The sequence below is a fragment of the Camellia sinensis genome, chromosome 9, assembly GCF_055761805.1.
Source record: "Camellia sinensis isolate YWXY chromosome 9, ASM5576180v1, whole genome shotgun sequence".
NCBI classification, from domain to species: Eukaryota; Viridiplantae; Streptophyta; class Magnoliopsida; order Ericales; family Theaceae; genus Camellia; species Camellia sinensis.
This window is the reverse complement of record NC_138969.1, coordinates 49,542,981-49,561,142: the sequence shown is the minus strand read 5'-3', so window position 1 is coordinate 49,561,142 and position 18,162 is coordinate 49,542,981. Positions and strand designations below refer to the sequence as shown.

Below are 18,162 nucleotides of genomic sequence, written 5' to 3'. Positions count from 1 at the left end.
TATATATATATATAAACGCAAAAAAAAAAAAAAAAAAAAAAAATTTACTTAGTGCTCTCCTATTTTGACTTCACCAGAGCTTTTGAGTGTTTGATAATTGATTTTTTTAAGTGATGGTTTGATTTTTATGAAAATAGTGGGAATAGTTTGACAAATTGTAATAATTTTTTTTGGGACTATTTTAGCTCTTCTCCGTTTGGGTAGTGTTTAATTCATTATAAACATGATAAAAAAACGAAAAGAAAAAAAGAGAATTGTAAGATATAAATAAATCATCATTTGTTATTATAAATTAATACTCATTTCATAGAGGTTAGCCATTCTATTTCATTTTCATTTTATTCAACCAAACGGTGCTTAAATCCTTTCAGATATCTAATAGAATGGATTCAATGGATGTGCCATTGCATTGATAGGACTAAGCAATTTATTGGAATTAAGCTTACATAAAAAGACCAAGAATAACTGTCACATTCCTCAATAAATAAATAAATAAATATATAATAAAAAAAAGTAACATTGTATTAATAGAATTGGAGGTAAAGAAAAGGATGACCAATTCAACATAACAATTGTCCTATCTATTTTAAGGTTGGATGCCAAAGTAGGAACTTATAAGCATATCCTTTGATATAACGCCTATTTTAGACAACCTCTTGGGTTCAATTTTAGGTTGGTTTGGGTGGCCTTTTTCTCTCCACGGCCCTCCATCAAGGCCATACCCACCAAATACAGGGTGACTGTTTTTGCATTTGTCACCATCTCTCTTCCTCCTCATCAACCAAATAGATGAAGAGGAGGATGAAACTCTAAAACCTAAAATCTTGATAATCAGAAAATTAACAAATATCAGCTACTTAGATTAGTTCATGTGTAGAATTTTTGTCTTGATCATCTTTTCCATTTCTTCTAAAGCATTTCATTATTAGAATTGGAAACCCATTTGCAAAAGGAGAGTATTTTTGTCAATATTAGGCTAAGATGAATGATCTTTTCTCGGGTTCGTTCAAAAAGTACACGGACCTCAAGCAACAGACCTACCTTGATGATGTGGAGATCGGGAGACAAGCTGGGAACGAGGAAGGCAACCTCGATAGGTTTTTCGAGGATGTCGAGAATGTCAAGGAAGACATGAGAGACGTCGAAAAACTCTACAAGAAGTTGCAGGAATCCAATGAAGAGAGCAAAACTGTCCACAATGCCAAAACCATGAAGGAACTTCGAGCCAGAATGGACTCGGATGTTGGCCAAGTCTTAAAACGGGTCAAGGTCATCAAGAAGAAGCTTGAAGGTCTAGAACAGTCTAATGCAGGTCACCGCAAACTTCCCGGTTGCGGTCCGGGGTCGTCTGCGGATCGAACTCGGATTTCCGTAGTTAGTGGTTTGGGAAAGAAACTCAAGGACATGATGGATGATTTTCAAGGGTTGAGAGGCAAAATGGCGGATGAATATAAGGAAACAGTGGAGCGAAGGTACTTCACTGTCACGGGACAGAAGGCGGATGAAGACACCATTGAGAATCTGATAGCAAGCGGCGAGAGCGAAAGCTTCCTGCAAAAGGCCATTCAAGAACAAGGGAGAGGTCAGATTATGGACACCATATCAGAGATTCAAGAGAGACACGACGCTGTAAAGGAGATCGAGAAGAACTTACTCGAGTTGCATCAAGTGTTTCTCGACATGGCAGCTCTCGTGGAAGCACAGGGTCACCAGCTCAATGACATTGAGAGTCATGTGGCGCATGCAAGCTCGTTTGTAAGACGAGGGAATGTAGAGCTGCAAGAGGCAAGGGAATATCAAAAGAGCTCAAGGAAGTGTACCTGCATTGCCATTGTCCTAGGAATTGTTGTTGTTGTCGTCCTCCTTTTCCCAATCTTATCACCATTATTGATTCACCGATAAGAAGAAGATGGAATGCTTGCTCTGTGAGACTCAGAAAACAGGTATTCTAATATCTAGGGATACTATATATTTGTGTGTGTATATGTACAGAGAGAGTGACAACAATTAGATCATATGGTATTCACAAAGGATATTAGATAGTACTTCAGAAAGAATATGTTTCTGCATTTAAGGAAACATCTCAATTTGTGCTTCGCATTAAGGCAACTATGAACAAATTGATTTCCCATATGATACCCTGGGAACAAAATGAAAGCAATTGGCATATCAAACATTTAAGATTCCACAATTTGTGCTCCATAAATAAATGCGCACACACAAACACACTACTGAATTGTGTAAATGAAACCCAAAAATCAAAAATCAGCTCCAAATTTTTTTACAAGATAAGTCAATCAAACACTCCTAATAGACAAAGGTTGCATTTGGTTACTTTTCCTTTTTTTCCAAAGTGTTTTTAGCTACTCTGAAAGTGTGCAACTGACAACAAATGGAGTGTATAAAATTAAACGGCAAGTACACAGAAAAGTTCATTCCCAAAAGCACAAAAAATTTTGTTCTTGAAAAGAAACGCTGTTATTTATTCAAATGATGAATGTTTGCAATCAAACACTAGGGTCTTGTAGACCAGAAGTTCTCATTTCAGAAAATGAAACTGCATTCAGGTAGTCCTCTTTATCTCTCCCATGTTTTTATCCAATCTAATTGTACATAAATGGCAACATTGTTGTGGATAAAATTAAGAAGATTAAATCCAGAATATCACAGTAAAAATATGTAAAAAAACCAGAATTCTCATCACACAAACTTTTTATTTTATTTTATTTTATAAACAACATTTCATTCAACAAAACAAACCACCTTAAAAGGCGTGAACCTTGTACTCTCATGATGACAAAACCAGTAAGCTATGCATCCAGTGGCATGTACGAATCAACTATAAACAAGACAAAAGATGAAATAGGAAAGGGACAATCCTATCTCAACCAAACAAAAAATTAAAAATAGGAGCACGGATCCTTTCAGTGCACTAATATTCTCAATACCATCAGAAGATCTATGATGCTCCTTTCATATTGTCCACAAAACACATAAAGCTGCAGTTTGCCATCAATAATCTTATCAATTGGTACTTCTATAGAAATCGGGTTTTCAGTTTTAAGGTTACAATCTATATTCCTCTATTGAGCTGAAAAATAACAGCATGCATGTAAAGAATAAAGATATGAGAATTTTTTAGTGTCCTGAGACTCATGACAGAGTGACACAATTGGAATTTATGGAGCAGTTCACCATAATAATTGTGGTCTTCCTAAATTCAAAGCCACAGTGAGTTGCCACCATAAACAAACTGAGGTTGGCTATGAATGGCTAAATGTTGATTTTAAAGTTAAAGACACCATTCATGCAAAGCACTTTTACACCTTGAGGTAGAAAGCTGTAAGATCCTAAGTTCCTAACATTTACTTGTATAATTGACAGGGTCGCATTCGGTGACAGTAAAATAGGAAAAGTAGGCAGAGGCATACGATTAACGAGCTCTCTTTAATGCCTCATAAAATGCATTAACAGCAAATAAGTTGGTCATAATCAGTAATAATTAGAAGTTACAAGTCATTCGTTCTATATTATTTACTAATCTAACGGTGCAACCATGAAAAAGTTGTACCTTCTATGATGCTTTATATGTTATCATGGAACACATTACTAGGACTTCTACAAAGACTACCAGAAGAACTTTCAACAAATAGAATGAAAGTTCGAGTTGGTTTAGTTGGTAAGGTTTGTTCCCTTCGCCCATTTGGCTTAGGTTCGAGTTCCGCTACCGGCAGTTCTTTGTCTTTCCCTGGCCCTGGAATGGGGTTGCCTCCCCTCCTCCTAAACTTTTTTTTGAATAAAAAAAAAAACAAATAGAATGAAAGAAGATTATGATTTACAATGACAACAAAGAGATGAGGGAAAGTTTCCCAGGCAACATTCATTGCATACAAGTAAAAGTCTCACAACATAAAAGAACAAAGATCAAAAGCTCAGCTGTGCCGTTTTATTTTGTTTACTCATATCCAGTAAAGTTTCCCTCCTTAAAAAAGGTTGCTCCTCTACTGCAAACAATGATGGCACGCCCTTCAAAGAAAATTGAGAAGTCAACCAACAGAGTTATACTCACTCTGAACAGGCCATTTTGAGAAATTCAGCTCATAATCAATTCGGTTCAAAAGGCCATGAAAATTGCAAAAGAATCCACACTTCTTGGAACCTCCTCTATAAACTCCACCAATGGCAACAAAACCCTGTTGAATGGGACTAATTTTAAGCTAAACACATTCTGGCTTCCTAAATATCCCTCTAGTATCACAAATTCCCAGCACATTTCACCAAAAGATGAGCAACAATTTCAGGTAAAAGAACAATCAAAGCATGGATGTTCAAAATTTTGAAAGAAAAGGCCTACCCAATTCAACTAAAACCAATAGGCACTCTATTCATCAAACAGCATTGATTTCCATCATTCCAACTACCATGTTTGAAATCAGTCCGCCATATTTCAATTCAGTCCAACTTTTCATGCACCATAGAAGCAAATCTCATGTTGGGTTTAAGCTGCAGTGCAAAGTGTTGGAATTAGGAAATAGTGATATTATAATTATGGTAGTGTTAAATTAGAAAATAGTGAATATTGTAATTATGGTAGTGTGTATAAAATTTGTGATTGTGTCAATCACAGATTTAATGCCTTTTTTTATCTTCGTTTCCTATTTTATTCGTTTCCTATTTTGTAATATTGTTTCATTATAAATATAAGGCTCTACCTCATTCATAGGTAAGCCAAAACAATTCTTTTCATCATTTTTAGTATTAGAGCCTTATTGGGCTTGTAATTGGTGTGCCGTTTGTTTGGCTAGTGTATGTTGTGGTTCAGGAGGGTGTGTTGTAATGTGTCCCACATCACCTGGAGTTGCCCCATTTATACTAGTTGTAAGGTTTTAGTTTCTTTCTCCTTAATACCTAGGTTTTAAGGAGAAGTGTGGGCTGAGCTTTTCAATTTGGTATCAAAGCCAGGAGAGTCCAGATTGAGGATCAGCTGGGAAGAACAATCCTAAGCCAGGAGAGGTCTTCAAATATCTCAAGATGTGATGAACCACATCAAGATGTTTTGTACGAGGTGCATGCATGAATTGGCTAACAACACTAATCGCAAATGTCAAGTCAGGTCTAGTATTGGTTAGATAGATGAGACGCCCAACAAGACGCTGATACATGCCTGGATTCTCTAGTAATTCGCTAGACTCTTATGTGAGCTTGACATTGGGATCCATAGGAGTAGAAGCAGGTTTACACCCCAACATACCGGTATCCTTAAGTAAGTCAAAGGTGTACTTCCTTTGAGATAAGGAGATCCCTTCCCGTGAGCAAGCCACCTCAATCCCTAGAAAATACTTGAGATTTCCCAAATCCTTAATATCAAAGGTGTGTCCCAAATCTCGTTTTACTTGATCAATGCCTATAGAGTCATCACTGGTGAGAATGATATTATCCACATAAACCAACAAGACTATGCACTGACCTGCGGAATTACGACTGATGAAGCACGTATGGTCTGAATGGCACTGAACAAAGCCCATGGAGATGATAACTGAGCTGAAACAACCAAACCAAGCTCGTGGAGACTGCTTCAAGCCATACAAAGACTTGCACAGTCGACATACTTTCCCCGAATACTTCCCCTCAACTTGAAAACTAGAAGGAGGGGCCATATAAATCGTCTCAAGAAGATCCCCATGTAGAAAGGCATTCTTGACATCAAGCTGATGAAGGGGCCAAGAATGGGATGCAGTAAGGGAGATGAGTAGATGAACAGATGTAAGCTTGGCAACAGGGGCAAAGGTTGCACCAAAATCCTTGCCAGGAATTTGAGTGAAGTCCTTGGCCACTAAGTGGGCCTTATAACGGTCAAGGGAACCATCAGGTAGGTACTTAATAGCAAAGACCCATTTGCAACCCATGGTACTCTCACCAGAAGGTAAAGGAACCAAATCCCAAGTATGATTCTGTTCTAAAGCTGTCATTTCAGTCTGCATGGTCACCATCCATGTTGGATTTTGAAGAGACTCGGACACAGACCGAGGAATAGACTTAGGCTCAAGCTTGCCAAGGAAAGAATGATATGAGTCTGAAACCTTGGCATATGAGAGAAACTGGGAAATGGGATGATCAGTACTACACAGATGTAGCATGGAAGGAGATGTATGTAAAGGGGAAGAATTACCTGACCCAAGAGTTGGAGAGGTAGCAGAAGGGGGCTGAGCACAAGGGTGGCGAGAGTATACCTATAAAGGGAGGGGAATGAGGCGAAGGTGGAGGATGAGAGAGGGGGGACAACCTCATCTGCAACCTCATCTAAAATTGGGACCGGGCGAATACTCGGAGTATTTGAAGGGGAAACCTGCAAAGGGGGGTTAGGACTAAAAAAAGAAAGATCCTCACAAAAAATAACATGTAGAGTGTGGTGAAAGTGACGAGACACAGGATCAAAACATCTATACCTTTTAGACATGGAGGAATACCCCAAAAAGATACAACGAATAGACTTGTCATCTAACTTAGTGCGAGTGAGACGGCGGTCCTGAACAAAACATGTACACCAAAAAATATGAGGTAAAAGAGGAAAAATGATAGTATTACGCATTCTACTTCTGACTATGCAGGATCTAGAACGGATAGGCATTCTACTTTTGGCTTCTGTGCCTTCTATGGTGATCATCTTATATCATGAAAAAGTAAGAAGCAAGCAGTTGTTTCTAGGTTTTCTGCGGAAGCTAAGTATAGGGCTATGACACAAGGCACTTGTGAGATTCTATGACTATGTTCTATTTTGGCAAAGTTGGGATTTGAGGAGACTGCTTCAGCATCTTTGTTTTGTGACAATAAGTCTGCTATTATGCTGTCTTCTGATTCTGTCCTACATAAGTGTACTAAGCATATAGAGGTTGATATACATTTCATTCGAGAGAAGGTTCGGATTGGTATTGTGAGACCATCCTTTGTCTTTTCTTCTCAACAGTTAGCAGATATGTTTACCAAGTCTGTAGGCCTAACATTACTCCAGTCGTCTATCGGCAAGCTGCGTTTATTGAATATCTTTACACCAGCTTGAGAGGAGTGTTGGAATTAGGAAATAATGACATTATAATTATGGTAGTGTTAAATTAGGAAATAGTGAATATTGTAATTATGGTAGTGTGTATAAAATCTGTGATTGTGTTAATCACATATTTAATGCCTTTTTTATCTTCGTTTTCTATTTTGTTCATTTCCTATTTTGTAATATTGTTTCATTATAAATACAAGGCTGCACCTCATTCATAGGTAAGCCAAAACAATTCTTTTTGTTCTTTTCAAAGCTGATGGATTTCGGCATCAAGCTGTGCTGAATTTGTTAATCTACCATCAATCAACTAAATTGGATGAGCAACAATGCGCAAAACAACAGATCACTAACTCATGGTATAATTGCAGGCAAGGCAACACAATAAGAATGTTTCACCCGCTACGCCCTACATGTATGTTACGTCCCTTGGCTGTATGAATGCACACACATATAGACTCCTCATCTCAACTAAGAATAGTTCCACCAAGGCAAATGAGTACTGAGATTCTCATCTCACTCATTTCCCCTCCATTTATAAACTCAATTCCTTCTCTTTAAGTTTGTTTGTTTGTTTTCAATAGCATATAAATAATGGCACTAAGGTGGTGTAACCATTATACAAAAGGAAAACAAAAGAAAACCCCTAGTATACAAAAGCTCTCTATTCAACAAACTCCACAAAGTCCAAAAAATGGTTCAAGGATGGATCAAATAAAATCTATATTTCCTTTTGAAAAGAGGTTCTTCAATCCTGTCAAAAGTCCTTTGGCTATGATCACTCCAAACAATCCACAAAAAACACAACAATGCCAAAGACCAAGCCTTTTCCTTCGCTTCCCTACTAAACGCCCCCCTCCAAGAATGAATGAGACCTATCACGCACTTTGGAAACACCCACATCATGCCAAATATATTGAGGATCAAAACCAAAATCTCTAGCCACCATACAGCGAATAAGATGATGATTGAACTTTCCCAGCTTTGCTTACACATACAAGTTCTACAACACCAATTACAATGAATTTTCCCTCTCTTGGTATTAACTTGTTGGAAATAACTTCCCTCCAGCGCTTTTGAAAGGTAATAACCAATGTTTTAAATAGTGATATCTAAACATAAATTTGTATTGACAGCGGTGTTGCGGTATAGACATGAAGAAGATTATAGTTCCAGAAGAAGCAATGTAACAACATTTTAAATAGTAGTATTGGGATATAATCTGTATTGATTGCGTTGTTGCAGTATCAAAAGGGCAGACATTTGATAAGTATCAACTGAGGTTGCATCGGATCGGGCGATATTTAAAACTATGGTAATAATCGCATTAAACACATTGACAATAGTAGATTGATTAGTTGCTTTCTCATAAATAACCCCAGTGATATTCTCTAAAGAGTAATTGACATAAGATCCAGGAAACTATTGGGAAATGGTAAAAAAATCATTCAAGAGAAAGGACAGTATGGAGAAAAAGTAAGCTGGGAGCAACTTGGAGGATAGAATTCAACCAGTCAAAAACCATGTACTGCATAAGAATCATCAATGAGGGATCACAAGCAAGCAAGAAAAACAATTCAGGTTATAGGCATATCAAATTCCACCAAAAATTATCACATACAAAATCAATGAAATGTCTACATTAGGTTATCTACTAAGATGAAAACTGCTGTAGGACAAGAGCTCTCCAATCTTTGGGATACAGCACAACATCAAGAAATTGAAATCAATATACTGTATCAAACCACTAAACACTACATGATATAGAGAGTAATTTTACTTGTAAGATAGATCAGAGCCAATTGAAATGAAACAAATTCCTGACCATTTATTTACAAACTTACCCCAATCTCTCTCCCTCTTCTTTTTTATTTTTTATTTTTATTTTTATTTTTTAATTATAATTAAGCTCACGCAACCAGTTAAGCCCCAGCAGTGGGCAACGCTGCCATGAAAGAGTTGTAAGATGACTCTGTAGGAATGGGTTCAAGAAAGGAGTTGGAAAATTCGAAGATCTTCAAAGATCCTTGAAGAACAACTTCGAATTCTCTAGAATATGATGAGAGGCTTAGATTCTTCAATAATCTCAACTTAGGAACACGACAACAAAGGAGATGATGGAGATAAGAGATTGGGTGAAGAAGAAGGCAAAATGGCTAGAGAATAGAATAATGGCAAGGCTCTCCCATGGATCTCCCACTTTCACTCTCAAGGTTGATAATGGAGAAGGGAAATTAGTTCTTTCCCAAGAGTTAAAAATCTCCAAAATCCATCCCTTGTAAAGCTATGGGTGGGTGCTATTTATAGGCACCTCATGATGTAGGATGGAGCCCATGTGCAAGGCACATGGGGGATATTCTCTCTAACCACCTTGTCCGAGGAGGTGACCTCTCCGAGGAGGTGACTTCTCCGAGGAGGTGACTTCTCCAAGGATGAGAAAACCCCGAAGAGGAGATCAGTCCCTCGGCGAACCCTTCTTCTTAGCCACACCTAACCAATGATCCCCAATCATCCCAAAGGGTCAGGGGTAGTCCCAGGGGACGTCCTGCCGCAAAATATTGCCGAGTCTCATGGACCCCCCGGGGTCGTGCCACCTCGACCCGGGTATAGGCTAGTTTAACCGAAGAGTGAATTTATCTCCACTCACCGTCCTCGGGATCGGGTCCTTTGTTCGAACTCCATTACGCCCATGGTTCTGGTGCGTAGATCCCGGAAAGCTCCGAGCCCGCAAGTGTTCTGGGACTCATTAACGGAGCGACTTCTAGATTGCGTTTGAATCCGTTCGAAGCCAAGTATTTCGGACCTCTAGGTTCGTGGATCCGAACCCTTTCGAGTCCGAGTGCCTCGGATCTCTAGGCTTGCTTAATACCCTTTCGAGTCCGGGCCCGAGTAAGTCTCTAGGTTCGTGGATCCGAACCCTTTCGAGGCTTAGAGCCATTTAGCCCGTTTGATGGCGATAAATCTGGGCCCACCGATTCTTGGACTTGCAATAAATTCGGGCCCACTAATCTTGGGCTATTGGGCCTAAATAATTTAGTGGGCTCAAATTAGCCCCTCTTACATTTGCCCCTTGCGTGTATGAGAAATTTTAAATTTCTCAGACATGCATACTGTCATTTCTTCGGCCCTGTTTCGCATCACGTTCCCCAAAAAAAAAAAAAACATTTTGTCACGACAGAGCCTATGGATAAAGTTGATGACGCACTTCAATTTACAGAAAAAATTGACAAGCAAAAATTTAATTTTTTTGTACTTTTTTTTTTTTTTTTTTTTTTTTTTTTTTTAAGGCTCACACGTGCCTTTGTTGTTTGGCACACACGGATAATGTTCTTTTTTTTTTTTTATTTAAGGAAAGTGCCAAAACCCTAATCCTTACAAATTTTGCACAGCCGCCACACCCATTTCAGCCTTCTCTCTCCCTCTCTCTCTATATCGAGAGACCCAACTTCATCCTCAAGAAAGCTTCGTTTCTGCACTGCCAGAGGTCACCGCCGTGTTCTTCTTCTTCAACAAACCAACACTGTTGCCATTTGCACAGACCTCCATTGCAACTTCCAGTCCCGTCGCCGCCGCCGTCGTCATTGAAGACCCAGCTCTGACTGTTACAGACACCACAGATCCGTCACTGACTTGTCCTGGCGTCGCAACCCAGCCATCAACTTGCGCCAACTTCGACCAAGCTCCTGCTTCGTCTGTTCATCGTTATTTTGCACACCATTGGCGGCTACACCCTCGGCTATCATCGGTGTCGTGACAACGTTGTCAAGCCCACACCAGACTCTTCCGTGGTTCTACTGCCATTGTCTTCTTCAACTGACCAGCACCGACGCCGACGCCGCTGCTTGCTCCAGTGCCAACCACACACGTCGCCCTTTCAACGCGTCGTGTGTGGTCACCAACTCCGCTGCGACATCACTGCTGGTTCCGGCCTCGCTCGTCCACTGCTCGTGCATGCGGCTTGCGCCATCTCTGCCCTGTCTTGATTTACGGCCTGCGCTGTGTGATGCTATACATCTTTGTGCAAGATAAAGCCGGCTTCATCTGAGATTGAATGGCATAAACTTGGTGACTCTGGTCACTAAGGCAAGCAATCCGAATCACACCATCGAAAATTAGATCCTGTGTCCGGGAACAATTGACGAAGCTAAGGTCGTAGTACCAGCCGTGATATTCTGGGAAGGGAGAGGCAGATAAGTTGAAGTTTTGAAGCCACAGTGCTCGGGCTGTTTCCCTATGAGCCTGAAAGGGAATCGGATTTCAGGGCCGTGATGCTCTCTGCACCTTGTTGGTAAGCACTCAAGATCTTGTTCTTCTGCTCCTCCTCCGAGCCCAACTGTAGCTGCTGCAGCCATCGGTACGAATAATAGGACTGTGAGCAACAGAATTCCATGGAAAATGGCCATCTTAATTAATGGCTAATATTTGATACTCTGAAACAAAATCCCAGAGGCTAATTTTATTGAAGAAATCTGGCTTTGTTGTCTTGAATCCATGCTATTGAACCTTGAACCTGTGCCGATAATTTTGACAATAATTTTGACATACATACAGGTTTGATGTTGAATAATTAATTATTGTCTTGTCGATCTTGTAGATGCTCGGAAGATAAATAGTGGATGCCCGATGCTTTGCCTTCGTCTTCGGCTGTTCAACGCGAACCACACGTCGCCCACTCAACGCGATATGTGGTTTTTTGCCTAACACCATCCAGCTCGTTAGTCTCACAGCCCGGCGCTATTTTTTCGGAGTTTGAATCTCGGTTTTTGCATACTCACTGGTTCCAGTTCCGATCACTGTTGACTTCGACGGTTCCAACGCACACCACACACGTTCGCCCTCTCAACGCAACGTGTGTGGTCCTGCCAAGCCTAGCCCAGTCTTGTTGATTACAGTCTGTAAAGCCTCTCTGATTTCAGCTTAAATTTCCAGTATCGGCTTCAGACTTCACCTCTCTAACTGCCCAAATTTGTAAGTATGAAATTCGGCCCCCTCTTCCGAATGTAAATATATTTAAATATATATAAATATATTTTTGTGGCAATGTAGAGGGCTCAAGCAATCTGATGAAAATAAAAATAAAATAAATAAATAAAAAAAACTGAATCTGAATATGGACTCAATTTTTGTGGCAATCCCAATGATATTTTTTTTTAGCTCAAACACTGTGATTTTGGCCATATGGAAACATGCACTAGCACTTGAAACCTTATTGAGGTGCTTGGCTTGAACATAATTTGTTGAACTTTATCACCGAGGAAAGGCCGAATATAACTTGTTGACTAGTATTTGAGCTCCATTTTTGACATGGAGAGAGAAAATCCTGGGCTTATGAATATGGACTTTCAGAGAAACGAATAGTTGATGCCGAAATTTCATTCGAATGTGTTGCTTTAATTCCAATATTCTGAATTTTAATACGGTCAACTTCTTACTATTTATACCTGTTTATTTCAGCCATATGTCTTCTCAAAAGAAACCCGTAGCTCCGGGGTCATCAGAACCGGCTCTCATGAAAGAGAGGGATGTACCTCCGGCATCTGAGTGGAGGAAATCTCCTTATTTTGGTCGGAAAGACCCCTTCTGGCGGGCGGCTACCTCCACCACTTCTCTTCTATCTCCGAAGGGGGCTCCATTATGTCTCACTGAGGACACTGACTCTGGACATGAGGCCCTCATTTCTCCTTCCTCGGTGCTACGCTTTCGGATTGAGCGGGGGGACTTTCCATACTGTTATCCTCAGTTCAAGGCCTTCTCAAACCCCCCTTTTGGTTGGCAGGAGTGGGTCGATGATGTCCTCTCGGACAAAAGCTTCTGTCAGCGGCTTCAAGAGGCCCGGCTATTGATCCCGGTGAAAATATCTAGATCTCTATCCATCCGTCGCAACAATGCTAGCCTGGAAGCCATGGCTCTTCGGTGGAGCACTGAGACACACACCTTTATACTTGGCCAGCACAAGACAGGGCCCACCCTCGAGGATGTGTTCATGGTGCTGCGTCTGGAAGTGACTGGCCCTGATGCCTTCGACCCTGAGCAAACACCCCCTGAAGATGATTCTTTGATCCAATCTCTGAAACTAAATCTTCAAACTTGTGGTCGGTGGAGTTCCGTTTTCGATGGTTCAGCGAGGAGGACTAGTCGAGTAAGGACAGACCGTGCCTCCTATACTGCATGGATCCGCCACTTCTTCAAGGATCTTCAGCCCTTGGCCAGAGATGCTGACCCTGACTCTCGGGAGTATGAGGGCGGTCCGATGTATGGCTCCAGGCTCTATTTCTTGGGATTTCTGGCTTGCTTCCTTTCATTCTTCATTCTTCCGAGCACACCTCCGGATTCCCTCAATCCTTTCGTCTTCCCCTTGGCAGTCAGGCTCTTCAGAGGAGATCGGATCCCTTTGGCTCCCCTATTTCTTGGGAATCTCTATTATCGGCTGGATCTGCTACATCGAGATATGGTTCGCTCCGTGGGTCGATATGAGCCTGTCTCCTTCATTCACAGCCAGTTCCTGCTTTGTTTCTTCTTCGAGAGGTTCCCAAAATTTGCCCCTGCTCCGACTGTATTCGAGGCAGAGGTTCTTCGGGAGATAGTGGATAAAGATGGCATCCCCATGCTCGATACTGATGGGTCTCGGACATTTGAGAAAGCGAAGTCTTGCCAGCCGTTGATTACACGTTGGTCACGTACTATTTCCACCTTATCCTTGAATACTCTGGTGGATGATCCCCGACGCTTTGTGGCACGGCCGTATGTATGCCCACCTGTGGGTGTGGCCACACCGCTTATCTATCATGGTTCCTCCCGCTCGGCGTCTTTTCCTTTGCCGAAGAACATCCCTGCACCCTTTGTTGATATGCTGATTATGATCCGTCCGAGTTCATTACCGGTATGGCATGAGGAAGGCGTTGATAGTGCCGTTTATAGGCCTGACCGCGTAGCATATCAATTCGGGTTTGATCAATGTGTCCCGGGGCCAGCACCTCCTTTATTATCATTTTCAGCGAGCTACGGGCGCTTCAGTCGCGGGCTTGTACACACCGTGCTTCCCATATCCGGCTCTTTGACGATGCCGGGCTTGAGTCGAGTAGGGAGTTTCACCTCCTCTTTCAGGCGGTATTGGCAGAAGAATATCGATGCGTTTATTGCATTTGTCCAGAGCAGACCGACCGTATGTTTGCCTCCGCCGATTTATAAGAAGGATTCTTCTCTTCGGCTACCCGAGAGCCGAAAATCTGACCACATGTACGAGAGTTTCTTCACCTCATCTGCTCCAACTGACCCTTCTGCTCGGGCATCTGCTTCTAGCTTGGCGATTACTTCTCCGGAGCCAGTCCCTTTGAATAAGGCCTCTGGTCCTCGGACGACCCGCCTTAAGAAGATGGCTCACAAGAGGACTTCTGATGCCAGTCCTTCCACTCCTCGCCTTTCCAAAAGGCTTCATGAGGTACCCGAAATTTTTGATTTGAAGCTACTTTCCTTTTTTGCGACTATACCTTCTAAAATGAAAACTTTTATTTGCCCATGTTGTGTAGGATCCTGCGGTTGTTGACGTTCTTAGTACCGTGGCTCCTGGCCGTGCTGCCTCCCCCAGGCCGGACTCAGACTTGGACGACACCCTCCCTTTGTCTGCAAGACTTGTGAAGATGCGCACCTCTCGTATAGCAGTTATAGATGATGACGATGATGAGGCTGAGTCCTCCGACCATTTTTGTGACCTTATTCCACGCATGCGTCGTCACTGCCCTACTGTAGCTGAGGAGGAGCGCTATCTTGGTGACGAGGTTATTGGGGCTCACCGTTCTGATGTTGAGATTACTGGAGGGACTGATGCCACAGAAATTGATACCGTAGGCCATGCTTCTAGAAGCAATGTAGAGACGAGGTGCGCCTCTGGGAATGGTGTGGAGGTGGATGTGCTAGAAATCTCTGAGACTCGCTCTGGCACTTATGGTGATTCTCATCCTCCGGCCCTCCTTCCTTCTTCAGGGATGACTGCTACTGTTCAAGCTTCGTCAGACATTGAGATCGATCAGGTGGTCTCTACACGACCAAGTGACTTTGTTGATGCTAGGAGTCCTTCAGTTGCCCCTGCTTTGCATATTGATTCTCCCTCTGGTAATCTTTCTTTCTGAAGTTTGTCATTTACTTATATCTGTGAGAAATCTTTACTTAAATGACTTTCCTGTTCCCTACCTCTAATAAGGCCTTCTTATCTTTTCTTCAGTGTTAGCTGCTAACGGGGTCTTGCCTTCACCTACCTCAGACTCTGCTCCAGTGTTAGCTGCTACCGGGGTCCTGCCTTCACCTGCCTCGGACTCTGCTCCAGTGTTAGCTGCTACCGGGGTCCTGCCTTCACCTGCCTCGGACTCTGCTCCAGTGTTAGCTGCTACCGGGGTCCTGCCTTCACCTGCCTCGGGCTCTTCTCCGACTCTCTTTGTAACTCCTCACGGTTCTCCTTCTCAAGGGGGAACACCTGCCTTTGAGACGACTGCCAGAGGTTCTTCATCGCCAGTGCCTTCGAATATTTTGGATCTGAATCTTAGTGATTTCCACATTGATAGTGATGCTTTTGGTCTTTCCCCTTATCGTTCGGCATTCTCAAGCTCGGGACCTCTGCCGGGAGTTACCCCTCCGGGTGGTTCATCTAACCCGATAGACATTGGGGAGATTCCTGAGACTAGCAGCTTTCCGACCCCAATTCCTCCTTCAGCTTCTGGCAAAGTATCATTTCTCCATTATTGGGTAGCTCCTGAGTTTGCTTTAGTTCTACAGCTTGTGCATTCAAGTTACCCGGAGACCTTTGCTTCATTTGCTTGCCAGTGTCCACTCATTCAGACTGCTCTTCTCGAGTCTTTTGCCACTATCTTATATAGCTTGGACAGGCAACGGTTGTGTGACCTTAATGGGAAAGTAGTCGAGACGGCGTATCAGGGGATCTCTGACATGGAGCGTCACCAAGTGGACTTATCATGGCTTCGGAAGCGCCTGGATATAGCTTCGAACGCCAGTCATCAGCTGGAACTTATGTCTGTGCTTGCCTCTTATCGCACCTCTATAGATGAGATAAAGGCAACTCTTCGTGAACTTGAGTCGGGTTATGCTCTGGCCTTGGAGACTTTAGAGGCACACTCTGCTGTTTGTCCTCCAGATGTAGATATGACGGGCAGCTTCTTCGAGGGTGTCTTTAGGAAAGATTGAGTTTTTTTTTATCATTACTTTCTTGCCCCTTTCGATAAAAATGTTTTATCTAGGACAATGCAATGAAATGACAAAATTTTTGTTGTTTGGATATTTTCGCATTGTTTTCTCATTCTACTTGATAAAATATTTATTTCGAATGATACAATGGAAAGAACAATCATATGCACATGTTTATAAAAGCTGAAATATTCTCATTAGTTCTTCAACTTTCTTGACAAAAGTATAATAGATTCACTGTAAGTGATGGGATAAAACATGCACCATAGAGAAAACCAGCTTCTTCATAACGTAAGGGAAATACAACTTTTAGACAAAGTAAGAAAGTGAAAATGAATTTCATCATAGATGAGTCCAACTATGGGTAGTAATGCTTGATAAACTTTGCATTGAGCGGGCCAGTTCGGAAGCCGTCTTCAACCCTTACAAGTTTGTAGTACCCGCTTGAGCTCGCCTGAACCACCTTGTAGGGCCCTTCCCATTTTGGAGAAAACTTGGGCAAAGGCTGTCCTCGCATGATTGGGTCTACAATCTTCCATACTAGATCACCTTCTTCAAACTTCCTTGGTATCACAGTCTGGTTATAGGCTCGGGCGATGGACTCATGATACCTTTCCATGACTTTTGCAGCTCTGTCATGCTTTTCCTCTAATGCTTCCAATCTGGTGGTTCGAGGCTCCAATACCATCCCCGAGGCGAGAGCCATTCGAGCAGATGGCGTTTCCAACTCTATAGGTAACACTGCCTCGGACCCATACACAAGGGAGTAAGGAGTTGCTTGAGTTGGCTTTCTCTTCGAAGTGCGATACGCCCATAGGGCTACTATCAACTGTTCGGACCAAGTCCCCCCAAACTCATCCATCATCTTGCTCAGAATCCTTATCAGTGTCTTGTTTGTGGCTTCCGCCTGCCCGTTCCCTTTTGGATAGTAGGGTGTGGATTTGTGATGCTTCACTTGGTAAGTCTCTAGGAGGCTCTTCACATATTTGTTTATGAAGGGAGTGCCGTTATCCGAGAGGATGGTGTTTGGTACCCCAAATCGGCAAATGATATTCTCCTTGATGAAGTTCGCGACTGCAGGCCCCGTAGCGTTCTTTAGAGGAATTGCTTCGACCCACTTTGTACTCAATTCTGTGGCTGCGAGAATCCACTTGTACCCCTTAGAAGATGTGGAGATGGGCCCTATCAGATCAAAAGCCCAGGTATGGAACGGCCATGGCGTTCGGATACTATGCAGGTCTACAGCTGGAGCGTGGATCAAATTTCCGTGTTTCTGACAAGTCTGGTACCTCTTCACGTGATGGGATGCATCTGACTCCATGGTCGGCCAGTAATACCCAAGGTGTATAAGTTGCTCGAACAGCCGAGCCCCTCCTTGATGTTCAATCTCGTGGGCTCTTCCGAGGACTAGATCTGACTCCTCCTTGGAGAGACATCTCAGGGGAGTGCCCTCAATACTTCTTCTATACAGCTTGTCCTGATCAAGAAAGTACCGCCTCGCTCTCCTCTTGAGGTGTGCAATGTCCCTCGGGCTCTCAGGTAGTGTTCCCTCTTTGAGATAGTCAACGTAGACTTGCCTCCAGTCAGGGGTATCAATTTCAAAGCAACTCTCATCCTCCCGGATGTATGACTGACACTTGGGGCATTCCTTCTGTAATTGATTTGAGTCCTTCTCCATCTCGGGCCAATAATAACCTTGTCTTTGGATTCTTCTATACAGACTGATATCCCCATCCCCGCAAGACTTTTCATGGATCTGTTGTAGTCGGAAGCTTGCTTCTTGTTGGCCAATACACCGGGCTAGGAATCCAGTACCTCCTCGGAAGTAAAGTTCACCTTGAATAATTGTGAATTGGGCAAGCTTGGCCATAGTCAGTTTTCCAACTTTGCTTCTGAGTTGCTCGAGGACTTCTCCTCTCCAG

At 42.4% G+C, this 18,162-nt stretch overlaps 1 protein-coding gene and 1 pseudogene across 2 annotated transcripts; both read left to right on the top strand.

Annotated features, from left to right (window-relative positions):
• Positions 1 to 239: 239 nt before the first annotated feature.
• Positions 240 to 2,259, top strand: LOC114320156 (syntaxin-125 pseudogene; annotated as a pseudogene). The gene has a single exon (XR_014339659.1). The product of XR_014339659.1 is annotated as a syntaxin-125 pseudogene (transcript).
• A 12,350-nt stretch (positions 2,260 to 14,609) lies between these two features.
• LOC145798580 (uncharacterized) lies at positions 14,610 to 16,240 on the top strand. Its single transcript, XM_082886797.1, has 2 exons — positions 14,610 to 15,157; positions 15,267 to 16,240. Exons 1-2 carry the CDS (start codon positions 14,686 to 14,688, stop codon positions 16,238 to 16,240), a joined length of 1,446 nt encoding a protein of 481 aa, XP_082742923.1. The 5' UTR covers positions 14,610 to 14,685.
• The last annotated feature ends 1,922 nt before the right edge of the window (positions 16,241 to 18,162 follow it).

Coding starts and splice junctions, on each gene's coding strand:
- LOC145798580 (XM_082886797.1), top strand. CDS start 14,686: ATGCGCACCTCTCGTATAGCAGTTATAGATGATGACGATGATGAGGCT. Junction 15,158..15,266: donor GCATATTGATTCTCCCTCTG/GTAATCTTTCTT, acceptor TCTTTTCTTCAG/TGTTAGCTGCTAACGGGGTC.